This window comes from Callorhinus ursinus, unplaced genomic scaffold (assembly GCF_003265705.2).
Source record: "Callorhinus ursinus isolate GAN/ISIS: 27379988/994484 unplaced genomic scaffold, GSC_fseal_2.0 scaffold24, whole genome shotgun sequence".
Classification (NCBI taxonomy): Eukaryota; Metazoa; Chordata; class Mammalia; order Carnivora; family Otariidae; genus Callorhinus; species Callorhinus ursinus.
Genome location: NW_027397086.1, coordinates 14,417,897 through 14,437,453, shown reverse-complemented (window position 1 = coordinate 14,437,453; position 19,557 = coordinate 14,417,897). Strand labels below are relative to the sequence as shown.

General features: G+C 47.4%; 1 protein-coding gene across 1 annotated transcript in view; it reads left to right on the top strand.

Annotated features, from left to right (window-relative positions):
- Positions 1 to 19,557, top strand: part of PAPPA (pappalysin 1) — a 237,966-nt gene that overhangs the window by 133,629 nt on the left and 84,780 nt on the right. The window contains exon 11 of the mRNA XM_025888575.2: positions 8,219 to 8,412. Within this exon, the coding sequence (XP_025744360.1) occupies positions 8,219 to 8,412 (194 nt within the window). The remainder of the gene's footprint in view (positions 1 to 8,218; positions 8,413 to 19,557) is intronic.

Here is a 19,557-nt window from a genome sequence, read left to right as displayed (position 1 = left end):
AGGAAGGAATTTCTGGCCCACTTTTATATATGGCCAACCCTTGCAGGAACCAGAAACCAACTTAAGCTCCTCAGATTCAGTAGACCTAACCAGCATCTGAAACTTGTTAGCAGATTCATGGTTCTTTAGAAGCCCTTCACCACCCTGTCTTCTGTACTCCCAACAGGCTGATCTGGTTGAGGAGGTTAAGAACAAACCCCAGTTTGAATAGAATTAAACGAGGTCAGCAGTGTGGGTTTGACATGAAACCTTTGAAACATGGGCGATATAAAGTCCGGTTATTTCTGTTCCAGAGGAAACATATACCAATATTGCCACCACCATCTCCCCGCCAAGCTTCCCCTTTGTAAACCTCCGGGGGTTAAGCACTCCAGTTTCCCATGTTCCAAGAAGCTATTATTTGGACACAAAGACTGTGCATTTTTTGGTCGTTTGTTGTTGTTATTTGGATGAATTGTTATGTGGCATGAAGCTTGTTGTGGTTGGACCCATCCCTAAACAAACAGCTGAATTTAAAAATACTATTTTTTCTGGTGTTTAAAAAAATACAGAAAACAGTAATCATTGGACTAACCGAATATCCTAATGCCAATCACTCTTCCCTCAGCTGGAAATAGAAACGGATACTAATTTCTCAAAAGTTGACCCATCTTCACAGACAAGAAGTTAAGAAAGACTGGTAAATTCTACCATCCTTTGGAAGGTAGCCCATGATAGGAGAGCGTGCATTCAAATTATTTGGTTACTCCCTGAGTCTTATTACTTATTACATTTCCTATTACTTAAAGCTGTCATCTGTAGAGTGTTTTTTTTTCTCAATGGGCTGGAAACTTAGTAACCCCAATAGCTTCTCAGACTACTAATATTTGGACCACACCAGGGATGTCGTGAAAAGTGAAAATGGAGATTCCCAAAAGGAATATTGAAACTTGGTTAAGGGTGACAAACTATTTTGTCGCCAGAATTATATACTGAAAACCCAGTCTGGTAAATCGGCATGGTGTAGTAGAAAGGGCATTGTGTTAAGAGTTCAAGAACAATGATCTAGTCTTGACTCTACTGGAGATGTCCTCTGAAGGCTTCAGCAAATCACTTCAATTCCGTGAACCTCAGCTTTCCCATACAGGAAATGAAATCATTGCTTTCAGCTCCAAGATCATCATTGTTGTCATAGACCATTTATTGATCACCTGTTATGTCCTGAGTGCTTCACCTACATTTACCACTAGACTATTCGTTCCATGAGGTGAAGGTCATGGATGATTTATTTACTACTCTGGACCTACAGTTTATCACAGTACCTAGCACACAGAAGAAACTAAGCAAACATTTTGGGTTGTTATGTAATCACATGTATTATTAAGTGATCTGAGCATGATAGTAAACATTCACTCCTTCAACCATTATTCAGATGAAGAAAGCAAGGTCTAGAAATTCTAAGTAATTTCCCCAAAGTCACATAAATAGTAAATGGCACACCTACTAAGCAAAATTAGGTCTTATACCTCACTGCCTCTAAGAGTATGAAAATCACAGGTATTCCTGTGATTTCTCAGAAAAATCTTCAAAGTCTCTCCATTTCTAAACAGGAAAATTCAAATACCTCAACATGGCATTGCAGTCCTTCCTTACTCTGGCCTCAGGTCAGCTTTTCAGTTCATCAGTTCCAGGACCCATCATTCTCCCGTAGCTCTAACCTTGACAGCTTCCTCATATACACACTCATTGGTTGAGGCTCATCCACTGCTCATACTCTTCCCTTCACTTCCCCAAATTCTTTTCTTCCTCCAAGATGCTGCCCCAAACTGTCTTCTTGGGAAGCCTTTCCCTGTTTTCCCAAGCAGTATTGATTCTACCCAGAAAGGAGGAGCCCAATCTGATGCGTTGGTGTATCCCCAGTACCAGCACAGACACAGAGCAGATACTGAGTAAATAAATATTGGTTATGAGGATTGATTCTATTCCCCAGTTCGTATCAAGGAGTAAAAAGCTATCTTAGCTGGGGATAATAACGACCCTCACTCCCGAATCTTCAGAAAGCTTTAGTGCCTCTTACTTGTTGCCCATTCATTACTGAAATGATTGCAAGAGGATTACTGCTTTCTTAGTCCCAGCTGGACATTATGAATATGTTTGTGAGACACCTACTGTGGGTTTGTTGTAGAGTAACTGCAATCAGTCCCAAAGTTTGAAGAAATTTTATAGCAAAGCTAGTTGACCTTTTAGACAAGATATATCATTCCACTGGAAGAAGATACCACTGTTTTGATGAAATCTGGTTTGTAGTACTGTCATGGTATGGCTGGTAATCTCATCACAGAAAAGTATACCAACACCTGGTTAGTTGAGAACATGCCTAAACTGGTAATAATCGATCATAAATATAATGCATCCATTGCTTTCATTTGTCATTCATCCACTCATCTATTCCTCGACCATTTGTCAGGCACCCCCTTCATTCTAGGTCCTGTGTTATGAGTTGGGAATACAGGGATGAGAGTTAGCAACTTTGTACCCAGAGATACCTTCTGCCTGCTGGGATAGGGCTGAAAGAGGGTCTTGTTCATAGACAGGTTGACCAAAGCTGGATGCAGGGAGTCCGGGAATTGTGAGAAAGAGCACAGAGGAAGGTTGTCTGATCAAGCTAGGATGGGAGTCAGTGAGAGAGAAGGGAGGATGGAGATAGCCTGCTGGAGGAGACGCTCTTAGCTGCATCTGAAGACCCGGCAGGAGTTAGCAAAATGAAAAATGAGAAATAGATCCTAAGCAGAGGAAACAACCCTTGTGAGGTCATGACAGAATGATGGGGAATGGCTGGTGTGGAAAACTGCAGGAGAGGTTCATTGTGGAGGGTCTTGTATGCCAAGCTAAGGAAGATGATCTCCATAAGTAGGGAGATCTGTCACAACATTATATGTGAAGCACGGCATGGTCAGAAATGGATTTGGGGTTAGGATAGTTACTCCTCAAATCTGCTAAATTATCCCCCTATCCTGAGGAATACACATTATCTCAGGCCTTGTTTGAAGAACACATTGGCTTGAGTTCGTTTTTGCAGTAGTCAATAGTTTATGACTCTCTGGTCTTCAAGATTCTTGAGCTGAGGGCTTGTGGAAATCATCCTAAGATCTTGTACTGAGCTAACAAGAGCAATTTAAGTACCTGCTTCCTTTTCCAGCAATGAACTCTCTAGCTCTTTCTTTTATTCATTCACCTCAAGGATTCTAGTGGTGTTGCAAATTCGCAATTTTCTAATCAAGCTAAGTTCATTAGTGTCCCCCAGTTGGGTTGACGTAGTTCCACTATAAGTAAATAGATTCAAGATTACCTGATGATCATGGACAGATTAGAGGCTTGAATCCTGGGTTTCTGACTTTAAGGATAAGAATTCTTGACAAAAGCCTAAGCCCCAGCCTTTGCTTACATGCCAAGGTAAACTCATCTCATTCTCCTAAGACTTGGGTTCCAAGCTCTCCAGAAAGGGCAATAATCTCTGAGCATCTCAAACAGTGTCCTTCAGACAAGCCTCAGGAATGCAAAGGCATGGCATTTCATCCTGATGCTCCAGACAGTTGGAAAGTGAAAATTAAGTCAATGAGAAGTGGCATCATCTGTGTCTGTCCACTTACAGAGAGTCCATCTGCCTCAGGCTCCTGGAGCTGAGCGCATTTCTTCCAGAAGGAAAAGAAAGTAGCACAGGAATGTTCAGCTGGGGATGACAGACTTGGCAATGCCTGCGCCCCACATCAAGTCTTTTAGCTGGATTGAGCAGTTTCTAAATGTGTTACTGCACAAGAGGAACTGAGTCTGAGACAAGGAGTTCTCTTATGTCAGGGGAAGAAGGGGTGAGGTGGGGAAATCATACTGCCCAATGCAAGCCCACTGTAAGCCAGTCACCAGTGGCATCTCAGCTCCTTTCCCTCCACCCTAAGACCCTGTCTAAAGAAACTTCTCAAAGGGTGCAGAGTGTGAACTATATTTGGACAGGAGTACGTGCATTGGGAGTGCTGGATTTTAGTCATTCATTCATTCAAGAATTATTTGTTGAGCGCTCCAAGGGGCTATATGATGATCAGTGCCGCCTAGCTACTACAGGGAAGGCAGGTGCCAGGGTAGTCATTTGACCTTGGTATTGACTTTAAACTCTTTTCACTATAACCTGCTCAGCTACCAGCATAACGTGTTCAAAAAGCACGAAGTAAATGGTTGTAATGAAAACGGGAAGGCCAGTTTTGTTTTATTGTATTGTTGTTGCCGTCTTTTGTTTTTCCTAGCCACACATTTTTATTCCATTCCTCGCTCTGTTCTCTACAGTGCTTGGGGCATGGGAGTAGAGAGGGAGAGAAAATTCCCCAGATGAAGACTGGCAGATGTAGCTGAAGGGCCCCCGGGACTCCAGTAGCAAGAGAAAATGAATAGCAGAGTCCAAGGATGTTATTTCAAAAAGTGGCTCATGGTAGCTATGTCAGCAGAATCTTGGAGGAGAAACCAGGCATATTTATTCTCTCTCTCCCCCTCTCTCCCTCCACCACCTCCTGTCTCTCTTTTAACTCTGTCTCTGCCTGCCTGTCTGTCTATCTATCTATCTATCTATCTATCTATCTATCTATCTATCTATCTATCTATCATACTAAACTACCTTCCCACTTATTTAACTGCTATGCCTACCCCCACCTCTCCTTCATTCCCTGGTTCTGCTGAGTCCCAGCAGACAGAAATATGGAGGTCTTAAACATAATCAGGGAGAAGTTAGCCCTCATGAGAACTCCGCTTTAGCCCCAGTTCCTGCCATTCTGAGGTGTCTTTGCTGAGAATATGAATTAAGTCATTTTAGAGAATAGATCTTCTGTAATCTTATTATAATCTCACCCTCCCTGTCTTCATTTTGGAGGGGGAGAATGTGGTACCAGCAGTCAAGTGATCTTATCCTCAAGAGGATGTGGTTTCATCACTCTGTAGCTAGAGCATGGGGGCAGAGGGGCATTACCCCCCACGGTATAAAAAGCCCAGGCTCCTCCTTCTAGCTTTGCCACCATCTCCCTCTGTAATCTGGAAGCAGACTCCTTACCGCCTCTGGCTCTCAGTCTCCCCTTAGCTAAAATGGGTGAAGTTGTTGGCATTGTACACATCATCTCGTGAAATAAGTGCAACAACACAGGGTAAATATATTATTTCCTCCTTTTCTTTTCTTGGATGAGAAAATAAAGTTCAGAGAGGTTAGGTTAGTTTATTTAAGTCCTATAAGCCTATATATGACAGAGCTAGGATCTGAACCTGGCTTTGTCTGATGCTGAAACCTGTGCTTTTTGCAATTCCCTTGACTGCATTTTGAAAGAGTGAAGTCTGGATTAATGGCTGGTCACTCTCGGATTGGGTCTACATTTTATTATATATTAAGTTGGCCCCGTTCACCAAGAGGTTGGAGCTACTGAGAAATGCTGAGTCTGTCTTCTCTCCATCCTTGAGCTGCCAGGCATGCTACTGGTCACTAGAGTCCTCAGCTGGCTCAGACTCATCCTTAAATAATTGAATTATAATGAATTGATTTATTCTGGCTCTTTTGATAGTATTTCACTATGTAAACTGTTTGCTGAAATAAACAAGGGATTTTAGGAGCTTGGAAGGGGCTCAACATTCTGCTGCCCCTGAATTCACAGACTCCTTTTTCAGATAGTCAGCATCCTAGAAATCCAAGTTTTAATTCTGGCTCTTTTTGTTTGGTGGGGAGGGGATGCTGTACAGAGTGTTTTAAGTGAGTACTGATTTCACAAGGTGATTCCATCCAACCAGCTAGAAATAAATTGACCCCTTGGAAGAAGAATTTTTTTTTCTCTTGACTGTTATTCTAGAATGTACAAAGCATGTTTATGTCCATGTCCTATGAGAGTTTTGTGAGTATCCTGAGAGGTTGTCCTGGCTGGGACAGTCATTCCTTTCTTTTCTTTTTGTTGAAGTATAATTAATATACAATGTTATTTTATTTTATTTTTTTTAAGATTTTATTTATTTGACAGAGAGAGACACAGCGAGAGAGGGAACACAAGCAGGGGGAGTGGGAGAGGGAGAAGCAGGCTTCCCGCGGAGCAGGGAGCCCGATGCGGGGCTCGATCCCAGGACCCTGGGACCATGACCTGAGCTGAAGGCAGACGCTTAATGACTGAGCCACCCAGGTGCCCCCATACAATGTTATTTTAGTTTCAGGTGTACAATATATTGAGTCAACAGTTCTCTACATCACTCAGTGCTCACCATGATAAGTACAGTCACCATCTGTCACCATACAACATTATTACGGTGTTTAGGACCATCGTTTCTGTATTACAGATGGAAAGCCAGAGGCTAAAAGGTGAAGCTAATTGTGCAAAGTTATATAGTGAATCTGAGGGACAGAAGTCAATTCCTGATTGGAAACGGGGTTCCACTCTATTGTTTTGGAGTAAAGAGGGGAAGGATGTCCTAGACCAACCAGCATCCTTAGGATGACCTTATGTTCCAACATGCCTGGGATGTTCAGATTTTCCCAGGAAATGCGCCTATTGCCTGGACATAGTTTTTAATAGCATCTCGATCACTAGTTTGGATGGTGATTTTAAGCGCACCCGAAGACACCGCATAGTAGGGACCAGATTTCAAGAAGCTCAGTCTTCCAGAGGAACTGCAGCATGCAGATAGGATGGCACAGTTAAGTGTTAGGGTAGGGACCTTCATAAAATAGGAACCCACACAGGCAGGGGTATTTAGTTTTGCTCTGGAAGTATTGGGAAAAGAGCACAGATGACCTGACATTTGAGTTATTGAAGGATGGGCAGGGGGATCTCTTTCAGATGGCTACATTCTGATTTCTCCTTGTGTTGTTCAGTGCGGAACCATGCGCATGGGTCCTACCTCCTTGGAAGGCACCTGCCAACTCCACACTTCCGTGGTCTGTGTCCTGGCCCCCGAGAATCACTGCAGCCAGCTGCGGCTTTAAGTTGTCCCAAGCAGAAATCACTGCTGTGATTTGAATTACGTGGGAGCCTGAGAACTCACTTGGCCTTTCACTTTAACCACCAAGTCCTGAGGAGCCTAGGCCAGTAGACAGGAAGGGCTGCTCCTAGAGGCCCGGCACGCAGACCCTCTTATCTGATCGAGCCCAGAGGGGGAAAGGGATTTGTCTTAAGTAACAGAGCAGTTGAGTTACAGAGTGGGGACTGAAGCCAGTGCCTGCGATGTATCCGTTCCTTCCTTACGTGACACTGGGACTCTCTTCGGAGCTCAGTAAACCTGTTTGCCACTGTGAAGTTCTGTGGTATCGGATAATGTACCCAGAACTTGGAAAGTGAAAGCCTGAATTTAAAACCAGGATCTGGCATGAACACACTGTGTGACTTTGGGTGTTACTGTTTTTGAAGAGTTTATTTATTTATTTGAGAGAGAGAGAAAGAGTGCGTACACATGAGTTGGGGGAGAGGCAGAGGGAGAGGGAGAAGCAGGCTTCCCGCTGAGCAGGGAGCCCGATGCAGGGCTTAATCCCCAGGACTTCGGGATCATGACCTGAGCTGAAGGCCGATGCTTAACCGACTGAGCCACCCAGGCGCCCCAACTTTGGGCACGTTATTAAAGACCCATGGGATCTCGGTGTCCTAATCTGGAGGACTGAAATAATTAAAATAATAATGCCTTCCTCACAAGGTGGCTGTGGGGCTCACTTGGGGTATAATGAAGTGTTGGTCAATCTGTGTGTGGTCAAACATATATAGCACAAGATCTACGCTCTAAATTTGCAAGTATGCATACACTTAATACAACCATAAACACAATGTTAGCTGTAAGTGCGATGTTTTACATCCTCTTGTATAACTGCAACGGTATACCCACTGAACAATAACTCTCAACCATTCCCCCCCCCACCACCGCCCCAGCCCCTGGTAACCACCCTTCTAGTGTCTCCTCCTATGAGTTTCACTACCTTATATTCCTCATGCAAGTGGAATCATCCACTAGTGGACCTTCTGTGTCTGGCTTTTTTCACTTAGTATCGTGTCCTGCAGGTTCATCATGTTGTCACAAATGGCCAGATCTCCTTTTTTAAGGGTGAATAATAATCCCTTGTGACTACTGATGATGGGCTTTACAGTGCTGATGATTCTGCTCATCTGATCCCACCACTGTGGATTTCAGGTGAGACCACAGAACAAATATCTATCTGTTCTCTCCCTTCTTTGTCCATCTCCTGCAGATGAACCCAGCCGGTGCTATTTCCATGATGGTGATGGTGTATGTGAGGAGTTTGAACAAAAAACTAGCATCAAGGACTGTGGGGTCTACACGCCCCAGGGGTTCCTGGATCAGTGGGCATCCAATGCTTCAGTATCGCATCAGGACCAGCAGTGCCCAGGCTGGGTCATCATCGGCCAGCCAGCAGCCTCCCAGGTAAGCTCCCAGCCACGTGTGACATTTCCTACAGACATTCTGCATCTGCTCTACCCCTCTGGGTTGCCCTCCTCAAATGTAATGTCACTGGTTGTAGCCCCCTGACCATATCTCTAACCAAATGTAATCCTAGGGCCTCATGAGTACCATTTGTCAGGGATGAGACTATGGGATGATTAAGTGCAGGGGACATCAGCATAGTAGGGTAAAGCCTGTCCTCCTGCTTCTCTGCCTGTTATAATTCATATTTGGTGAAGGAATTCCATTTTGGATATGCCGCTGGAATTCAATGGGTTAAAACTAAATTCTTTTGGGGGAGTCCTGCTTTTTTTGTTTGGGGGGGTGCCAGGTTGTGTGCTCTTTGAGCACTCACCTGTGAATTAACTCTATCATGAATTTGCTGTGTGACCTTGGACTAGTCTCCCCACTTCTCTGGGCCCCATTTCACCCCATCTTTAAATTAGAAGGTAGTTGAGCTTGATGATCTCCAAGGACCTCCCCACTTTAAAAAGCTGTGACTCACTCCTCAGGCCCCTAATGCACTATTTATGTTCCAGGATTCTTGCCCGAGGGGACTGCCAGTTTAGTTGAGGGAACAAGAGATTGGGGCCACCAATGCTTGTGTGATTCTAGGGATGGCTGTACTGTCCCCAGAGCCCCCTTTCCAATTATCCTGCTGAGCAAGCACCTGCCTTCTTCCGAGACTCCCATTTCCCAGAGACACGACTCAGTGCTTCCAACCGCCTGGCCCGGTGGCCATCTTCAGAGGCCAGCCTGCTCCTGGCCTTGCAGATGAGTCATTATTCCCAGCCATTCCTCTATCACATTGCCTCCCTGACTTGGGGTGGGGGGTGGTTCAGCCTGATGTCTAGATGAAAGAGAGATGTGACCTTCCTCTGGAGCCCAGTGAAAATCCCTGGACGAGGTACAAGATAGGTCCACTTCATTTATAAGTCACAGTGTTTATTTGGCCATTTTTTCATTTGTCTGTTTGCTTGTGTTTACATGCATTAGATTATTTATGCGTTTGCATTTGTTTCTGACTGCCCGAAGTCCGGTGGAAGGGAGTCTTGCATAGTGCCAGCCTGGTGAATGAATGAATTAAGAAATGAATGAATGAGTGAGTAAGTGGATGTCTAGGGTTCATCCTCCCCATGCCACCTGTGTACTTGCTGAATTTTTCTTTGGTTGCACCTGTCACCTTGAACCCGAATTACCCAGGTGCATGTCTTGCTCCCCCTAGGCTGCTCATTCTTGGAGAACAGCTTTGAGTTACATTCACTTCTGTCCTCTCATCTTCAAGCACAGGCCTAGATAAGACTAGGTGCTCCGGAAACATGTGTTTAATTGACTGTAGATGATACATGCACATGCACACACGCACTTGTGCGTGCACACATGTACACGCGCGCACACACACACACACACACACACACACACTGCTGCATGCAAATGAGCACCGCCAAGAGAAGATACTCGGGCATCACCTCGCTGTGGCATAGAAGGTCCTGCTCGGGAACAGCAGGGCTGGCCGGCAATAGAGCCAGGAATTCCCAATTCAACACTGGCAACGGGTTCTAGAAATGTTTAAAAAACATCATTCAAACAAGGGAATTAACACACTCGGAATCTCATATGACCAAGAGCTGAGGCAGCAGCTGTGTTTCAAAACCACCCAAAGTGTTATGGCTGCTAAAGTAAGAAAAAAGAGAGGTGGAATTGTCCAGCCTTAGCATTTGAAAAGAGACTTCACGGGGCAATTATCCCAGCCTTTTAAGGAGGGGCTGTCAGGAATTATGGGTGATTATCTCTTCCTAAACAAAAATCCAATTTCAAAAAAATCATTATAAATACTAGCTCTTCGATCTACAAAGAGGAGATGAGGAAACAAAATCATCCTATTGAATTATTCATTGTAACCAATTTTATTTTAATGAAATCGACTAGGTTCCATTACTCCGGGCTTGGACATAATCTTTGTTACAAGGAGACTTCAGCTGTAACTAAATTTGCCATAATGAGATCAGCTCACTGGAGAATACGGGGTCAGGGGAGGGGATGTGTTGCTGGCCCGGTGCAGGGCCAGGCAGGCAGCCTGGAGGGCGGCAGAACAAAAGTCTCCTGAATTCCCCCACTGAAAGCAAATGCCTAGAAGTCACTCACACACCGCCCCCGCCATACACACGCACGCCCGTGCACGCGCGCACAGACACGGAGCCTGCGTGATTCTGGGCAAGGTGTTCCCTGGAGGGTAAGGGTGGCTCCCTTCTGACAACAGAGAGGAGGAGGGGGATGTATAACCGTGGCCTTCATTGTTACCATGTGTGCTGATTAGAGGAGGCTGCTGGTTAATTTTCACCCAGTCAGGGCTTCCAGTGAAGAGGTTGATGGCTTGAGAAGGAGCTGGGAGGTTCTTAGATGCATCACGTGCCCCTTGCCTTCCCCCAGTGCAATTAACTTTCTCCTCTTTCCTCTTCTTCTCTTTTTCTGTCTCTCTTCCACACATGCATGCACGTGCATGCACACACACACACACACACGAAATTCCCATGCAGGAGCCTGGGTCCTGGGGAGAGTGGGGGGTGGCGCAGGGTCATGGAGGTGCACCAGCCACTGCATTGGACACTCCCGCACTCTGCAGCCAATCCCGCTGAGTGGCTTCCCCGGAGCCACACAGCCCAGAAGTGAAGAATCTAAGATTAGGATCTTGCAGAAGCTGCCAGTGAGATTGGGAATATGCCACCTCCAAAAGTCAGAAGTCAGTGCACACCTGGAAAACTGCACTGGGAAACAAGCAGGAAGAAACGTGGCTGGGCAGATCCTATCTTTGATGTCACTGTGCACAATGCTCTGAGGCACTTGGATTCTCCTCTAGCAGATACCTGGGCGCTGCCCACACCTCTGAATTCAGGCTGTTCTCACTCCCTTCGGGGTGGGCTGTTGTGAGGTCCCCCAGTGGTCATTCACTGGGACACTCCATTAACTTGGGGGAGGGATGAAGTGACCACAGTTGTTTATTCCTCTTTACAAGCCAGCTTTGTCCATGCTCTGTCTCTCCCCCCCCCCACCGATACTATAAACATGGTAAAGGCAGGTGTTTGTAGGATAGGTGCCTACCTCTGCACTGGAGCCTTTGGGAAAAACCAGGGAGCAGAAGAACCAAACCCTGGGCTTGTGAGGTGTAAGGATTCTATCAAGAGGAGCAGCCCCGTCAGAAGAAGCTGGCAGGTTCTCGCTGGGATGGCCACCGAGCCACACTCGTCATGCTTCATGAGTCTAGAGAATTGCTGAAAGCCTGAGTTTCAATTTTGTGAAAGCCCTTTGCTTCTAATAATTTCCTGTCTCTCATGTGTCCATTCTCCTCCAACAAGGTCCCCAAATTTGGTTAGGGCTACGCCATTCCACCCCAAGCCTTGAGTCTCCTATCCAGATGTTATCAGAGCCATCAGAACCTCCGGATGTGCAAATTGGGCTGACCACCCTCTCATAAAAGACATTCTTTGGACATTTTGGCCATACACCTTCTCAGCCTGGCTGGAATTCAAGAAGTCCCTGAGACAGAACAAAAATGGAAATGAACCAAAAGAATCAAGTTATCTCTCTTCAGGGAACCTCAGAAATGGTTTGGGTTAAGTGCTTGCAAAAATTTCGTCTTATCCTCATTTTGTCTCCATGTTTTGCATTTCTCTAGTGCTTTACACCATAGGCTGCCAAAATGAGATGTAGATATTCCTTCATCCTGCCCCCACCCCCAGTGTTTCTACCATAGTCCATTTCCTTCTATCTAGACAGGCACCTCCCTCCTTCTGCAGTGGCCTAAGGAGGAAATGGAAATACTGATGATCTGGAATGCGCAGCGCTCTCCAGGGATTACAGACCTTCGGTCAACTAACCAATTATTTGGTTAATCCATTGAGGGTAAAGCTTAGACTAAGCATTTCCAGGGCAGTGGTTTCAGGGCCAAAATAAAGAAAACCTTTCTAAGAACGAGAAGCATCCATAGGAGGACGGAGTGCCTTGTGATCTACTAAGCTCACTATGGTAAGGCATTCAGGCTGAGCTGGTAGTTGAACGGGAGATCCCTGCCTTAGAAGGCAGGTGAGAGTCTAGACACCTCTCCTTCCTTTGTAATCGATTCTCTGATTTTCTATTCCATCCACCCATTTACTGGCCCTATCGGTCCTTTGCCACTTTACCTTGAGTTGCTATGACCAGCTTCTAGGCATGTCCATAATACTTAGGGCCTCCATTAAAATAACAAATCATAATTTGTCTTGAATTATGTATTAACTTATTCATTGGCTATATATATATATATATATTCATTGGCTATAGCAGAAATCTATTTGAATCTTAACTGCGGAACAAGAGTAGGTAAAGAGGTGGAGGGGTCATTTAATGGAAGTCACATGACTGTGGCTTTTCCCCTCTTTGCCCCTCCTCTGACTTGGGGGCCTTGAGCTGATGACTTCTCTGGGAACTTTAGTTTCCTCTTTTGGAAAGTGGGAATGACAGCATCTACCTGGTGGACCTTGAGAGAATAAACGTAGAGAAGACACCTAACCCTGTTTTTTTTCCCCCACTTACTGGGTAGTTAAAATGTTAATTCTGTCTTGGTCATGTTAGGCGTCTCCCCCCACACCCTCACCCAGAGGCCACAGGGACCCTCGCTTCTGTAGACATTACGTTGAGTCAGACATAGTTGTGTTAGCGCCTGTCTCCCACAACCTCAGGACTATACCAGGCATTTTAAGAAACTCCAAAGAAGCACTGGTCCTTTTGCTGCCCTCAGAGGGTTCACCGTTTCATCGGAGGGGTGTGTCCTACTAGAGATAGCCGCCAAAGACCCAAGAGTGAGATCCGGAGGGAGTTTCCCTGAGGAAGAAACCACGGTGCTATCAGTTTACTCAGCCAGCAGGGATGAGAGCCAGCACGTGGGGAAGGAAAAGTCCTTCGCCCACTTTCCGAAGGCCCTGCACAAATTATAAAAATAACATTTATCAAGTTCATCCAGCTTCTACCTCAAATTCCTTGAATCCTACTGAAACTGCTACAAAAATAGGAATCGCTGCTCTCACTTCCCAGATTAGGACAGTGGAGCTCAGAGGGTTGGGTGAGCAGCTTCGGGGCTCACCCCTGTAAGGGGCAGAACCAGGGTGCTGACCACTGTGTTCATCATAGGAGCTCAGGTGCAGGACGAGGCAGCTCCCGCCTGCCGAGAGCGACCCTGGAGAAGCAACTGAGAGAGCTGGTGTCTTTTGCATCTTTTCATACTTAGTGCACGTTCAAGGAACACCAAGAAAATGGAATTTGCCACACCACTACCTCAAATATTGCCCCCACTGTTTCTAGCATATGGTGTAGACTCTGCCCTGCCGCTTCTGCCATGTGGTGTAGACTCCACCTGTAGGCATTCATCCTCTTAGGTGAAGCATTGCCCTCTCCAGAAAGTCATTTAAAATGTGTTTATGAAACGATGGAAGGACTACAGGACATGTCTTAAGTTGCTGACCCCAAAGGGTAAAAAAGATTTCTCAGATCTACCCCTAATTACTTCTGGGTTATGGGAGAAAGCAAGAAGAAAGGCACAGAGAGGACAGTTGTGGATGGAAGAGGTAATTTTGCTCAGTTTCCAGGTGTGTTTCCGGGCGTGTTGCAAGCCTTGTGTTCTACACAGGAAACCCTGCAGTGTCAGTAAGAGAGTTGCAGCGTGTGTGCACTCCTCGATGGCCGCTGAGTCCGAGCAGGAAGCAGGGGCCATTTCTCAGTGTCTTCTTCATCCTCACATCCCAGGAAGGGAGCAGATACCCACTGGGTTCTCTGGACACAAGAGTAAGAAATCCCCATGAGCATTTGCATTGCAGTATAGGGAGTGTGGAGGGTCCGGGGAGAGACACAGGGGAGGGAGGTGGAAATGGACAGACAGACATCCAAAAAAGAAAAAAAAAGCCAGTAAGAATGAAAGGGGAAATTGAGAGATGCGCTTCTAAAGGTGTGCTGGGACATCCTTCAGATGACTGGAATTTAGACTGTATCCTAAGTGCAGGGGGGAGCTCTCCAGAGCTGAGAAGCAGGGGGCTAACAGAATCGGACGTCCATTTGAGGAAGAGGAGAGACATCTATTGAACACCTCCTGAATGCCAGACCCTTTATAAGGGCTTTAAAGCACATGATCAAACTGAGAAGTTTCCCGGCCCTCTCACAATGAAGAAACTGAGGCTCAGGGAGCTGAAGCACCTCACCCACGGTACTCTTCCCCTTTCCTCCTGCCTTTCCTCACGCTGCCCTACCGGCACTGCAGGGAAGGAGCCTCCCCGGGAAAGCGTGCCCAGAGTAGCAATTCTCCAGTGCTGTTCAGATGATCTGATTTGCAAAGGACAGAGAGAAATCTTGGCCTCAACCCCCCAGTGGTGAGGTCACTTCTGAGAGTTCTCCTTTTCTTGCACATACCTTCACCAAAGCGTGCCTCTCTTCTCACTGGTGAAATGGGACAGCATCTGCCCGTGGTGGAAGGAGGACAGGCAAAAGGAACACACTGACATTTCAGAGAAGATTCCAAGCAGTTTTCCCAAATACCCATGGGATGTGCTTTCTCCTGGTGGTTTATGAATAATTTTTCAAGAGCACATGTGCGAGTCATCTAAGGAGACAGAACAGAAAGTCCCATGGCCCGTTACACCCTGTCCCATTGATGTGGGGCACCAGAACCCCCTCCAGGAGAATCAGAAACAGTGCCTGCATCAGAACGGAGCCCCTGGGCTGGTCGCTGTGACCGCCCTGAATTTGTCATGGCAGACTCGGCCTGGCAGGGACTTGAAGTCGGCAGAATTATTCACGATCACTGCAGAGGCGGCCACCACCAGAATCTCCTCCCAGCCCTCTCTCCTCCCCTCCCTCCTTCACTCCTTCACTCTGTTGGTATTTATTCCAACTTAAGAAATGGCAGGCATCAGGACTGGCCCTGAAAAGCTTTGGATGAGGAGAGTTTTAAAGAAAAACAAGGTGAAATTTAGGATCAGGTCACGTGGTTTCGGGCTCCAGGGCCCACCACTTACTGGCCCTCTCACTTGGGGCAAGCCAGTTCTCTCGGCTCCTGCCCAACTTCCTACCCATAAACGAGCAGTGATAGTACCTATATGGCAGGTACTTGTCAGGGGTGAGACAGTGGATCCAGAACTGTGGTTTTTTCCTTCTGAGAGCAACTGAAAGATTTTCTAATGAAATGCTTCTTCCTGCCTATGAAGTTTTAGCAGTTGAAGCATCCAATTAGGAATGACTGAGTGTGGTTATTTATTTATTTTTTTTAAGGCATACTCTTTGGGGCACAAGTTGAGAGAGAGACTTTGAGTCTCTTGGTCTTACTCCACTTAACGAAGAATTGACTTTGCTTCAACAACTTCCCCCAGCCTCTCAAGCCCCTATCTGCTATGAAATGATTCTGCTCTCTGGATTGAGAATCAGTGGAATCTTGTTGTCTGCCTACTATGTCCAAAGCATCATTTTCAGCCATGGGTGGAGGTCGAGACCAAGCCGTGAACCCCGGCCCTCGAGCAGCCTGAGTAGAAGAAAGGACAGGGACCCTGAAATTGGACAGGACAGAAGTTGGCAGGGTGCCATGACCCATGGACAAAGGCAGCTGGCCTCAGAGGGCCGTCCGCGGAGGGGGGTCGGTGCGCCGGGGCGGGGGGGCTGTGTGCAGAGGGGGGTCCGTGGCCAGCCCTCACAGGCAGGCACCAGCCACGTCCGGACCGGCCGGGACGGTGCCACGTGGAGCAGGGAGGGCCCGGTTTGAGGAACAAGTCTTCATCTCTTGCTTGCCAGTGGCCTCCTGACTCGGAGCCCAAGAACAAGCACAGCTCTGTGGTTTGGGGCTGCTTCCACCGGTTTTCTGCGGAGAGCAGCCCTGGCCCTGCCAACCCAGCCCACTGCCCCTCTAGGAAGATTCCTTTGTCTTCCCTCCAGGCCTGCCCCGCTCCCGTCATCAGGGCTCCACATCTTCTTTCCCCACTCTCAGACTCAGGACCAGACTCCTTCCTTCTTTCCATCCCTGGCATTCACTCAGGGCCCCTTGGGACCCCTCTCCATCCTTGCTGTTCATTTTTTTTTCCTTCTTCCCTTCCCTTTTTTTTTTTTAATTGTTTCTGTTTAAGTGGGGGCACCGGCGTGTAGCCAGCATGGCCTTTGCTGTATAATTTAGTTTCATGTTCTGTACCCAAGAAACATGTAAAAAATGTAAACAGCGTTCACCCTCCGGGGCGGCAGTGTGCTTGGGAAGCAGCAACCAGTCAGGCTTGCTGAGCCTGCTGCTTTGGCGGTATTGAATTCTGTCCCCAAAACCACATGCTCATTTCCCTATGTCTGAAAGTAAACTTTCTCAAGCCAGGCCCAAGGGATGGGGTTCTGAGGGGAGCTGAGGTTTGGTTGCGCCCAGGATTTTGTTTTTGTGTGTGTGTTGCAAGCCCCCTGCTCCCACCCCATCCCACCAGCCTTACTTTGTGAAGTCGCCTGGGTGTGTTATCTATAGACCTAGACCCAAAAAAGGGCCTTTCACCCTCTCTTCCACCCCCAGCCCCGGGTTTCTTCAAACTCCCCTAATGTTTCAGCCAGATCCAAGTCCCAGGAGGTCCTGGGTACATTTGTGCACCGTCCTTTTCCAGGGAGGGATGGGCTCCTCCGGGCTTGGGAGAGGTGCCCCTGCCCAGAGGCGTGCTTCTGTGCCAGGCCAGTCCCAAAGAGATTTCTGGGCTCCTGCCCTCCCCGGGGCCCTTGCCCACAGCGGACCTGTCCGTGCAGCTGGTGGACGGGCATGCTTGGCTGGTATCTGTGTCTCTCTCTCCGTCCTGGGACACAGCAGAATTTGGCCCGCAGATCTGGTCTGCTGGCAGGATCCGGCTTTCAGGAATGCAGCTGCTGCCAGAGTGATGGCCAGGTCTGCATGGCTGCCTGGGAGCAAGGGGTCTGGGGAAGCAGAGAAACTGGCAGGTGTCGGGGAGCTAGGGGCAGGGGCTTGATGTTCCAGAGAAGGCAGAAGCCTTAGGAGCCCAGGCTCCAGAGCAGCTGTTCCAACAGAACTGTCAGTGCCAGTAGACGTGTTCTATATGTGCACTGTCCGATAGCGTAGCCCCTAGCCACCTGTCGAAATGTGGCTCGCAAAACCGAGCAACTGTTCATTTTACTTAATTTCCGTTTAAGTAGCCCTGTGGGGATAGTGGGCTACCTGTTGGACAGAGCTGATCTGGAGTCTGTCTATCTCGGAGCTGCCACGTACAGGGAGGTCTCGGGGGGAGTTACTCAGCCTTCTCATCTGTACAATGGTGGGCTACCTGTTGGACAGAGCTGATCTGGAGTCTGTCGTATCTCGGAGCTGCCACGTACAGGGAGGTCTCGGGGGGAGTTACTCAGCCTTCTCATCTGTACAGTGGGGGCAGTAAGCAGTAATTGTGAGAATTCCAGAAAATAGCACACGTAACGCACTTGGAACAGCGCTTGACCTATAGTAACTGCCACCTGAATTCGTTCAGTTCAGTCATTGCATTTACATCCTTTTAACCAACCTGGGTAGTAGGAACCATGTTTCCGTTTCATAGATGTGGAAGCAGAGGTTCACACACGGTGGGACAGGAGTCAATCCGGTTCTTCCAGGGTCCACACCACCTGTCCCAATCAATTGTTTAAAAATAATATTCCTCTCTTTTCCAGAGTGAGATAGGACATGTTAATCTTTCTTGTGAAACAGTGTCTTAAATCTTTTAAAATGTGCATATACCTTCAACAGAGGAGTTTTGCCCTTGGAGTACATTTTCCATAATTCACCATATATATGGGTCTCTGTGATCTCTCACCTGCCAATCTTTCTGTATGGCTCCCTGTGGTCTGTAACATCCAAAGGCCTGAGCAGGCAGGACCATGCATGACCCTTGCCAGCTCCTTTGCATAGGTCACTGCCTGACAGGTGCACTCCGGGCAGAACGGGCGACTGGCAATCCCCGGATGGGCCTTGAGGTTTCCGTTTCTCCTGCCCGAGGGAACCATCATGCACCTGCCCCCCACCTCTTGGAGGCTGAGCTATCCTTCAAGGTCTAGCTCAAATGGCTCCTTCTCCATATGGTCACCTCTGAACACCCACCCATGTGCAGCCTTCACTCTTCTGATATCACATAGCCCTTCTGGAACCATCCAATGACCCAGAACACAAGCTGCCTTCTGCTTTGCATTTCCTGCATCCACAGCTTTTCATACCAAATGCCCGATGAGCAGCTAAGGATTTGGGCTCTGTCTTTAACATTTAAGGATTTCCTGTGCCGACCATAGGGTTTGCTGCCTGGAAAGTACTCAGAGGGTGCTTCTGGATTCACTGAATGAGGCCTTTGGAAACAAATGTCTGCTGAGTGATGTCTCCTTTATGATTGGCTTAAATATACAAATCAGAGTCTGTAAGTGATTCCCTTGTGGGGGAGGGCATAGTCCCCTGATACATGCAGTGGGTGACCAGAGTGAGGGGGGTCCTTAAGTCCCCTGCTTTGTCCCCTCCATTGCCGACGGGGTGCACGCCATCATGTGAGTCAGGGGAAGGGGTCCTGAAAGCCCACCCTGGGCCCCAGACTGAACTTCTCTCTGCTGCTCTGTGCCTCCATGAGCCCCCACTGCTCCAGAACGTTAGCCACACAAGCACAGTGGTCTTTGTTGTTGTTTCCAAGATGAAAACGAGGGCCCGGCACAAAGTAGGCATGTGGCAAATATTTATGACTAAAGCTGCACTTTGCTCTGTTCACAGCTTTGTGCAGAAAGTAGGAAACAGCTTCTGGAAGCTGGGTTGCAGGTTAAAGGCTCTACCCTTTTGTATCTTCTTATTCCGGGAGAGATCGGTGTCTCAGTGAGGTCCCAGTGAGTAGATGACTACAGAGGTTGATGGAACCATAAGGGACTGTCTTTTTGGCTTGTGAGTGTGGCTTACCCTCTGGAGGTCTCCCAGTGAGAGGCCCAGCCGAGGAGAGTATGAAAGAGAAAGAGATGGACTGGAGGGAGGAGGAATAGGTGGAGGGAGGCAGAAGAGGGATACAGAGTTAAGGGGGAGGGGGAGCGGTGATTCAGCAATAATAAAGGACAGTAAAGGGAGGAACCTGATGGTCATGACAACAGTTTACC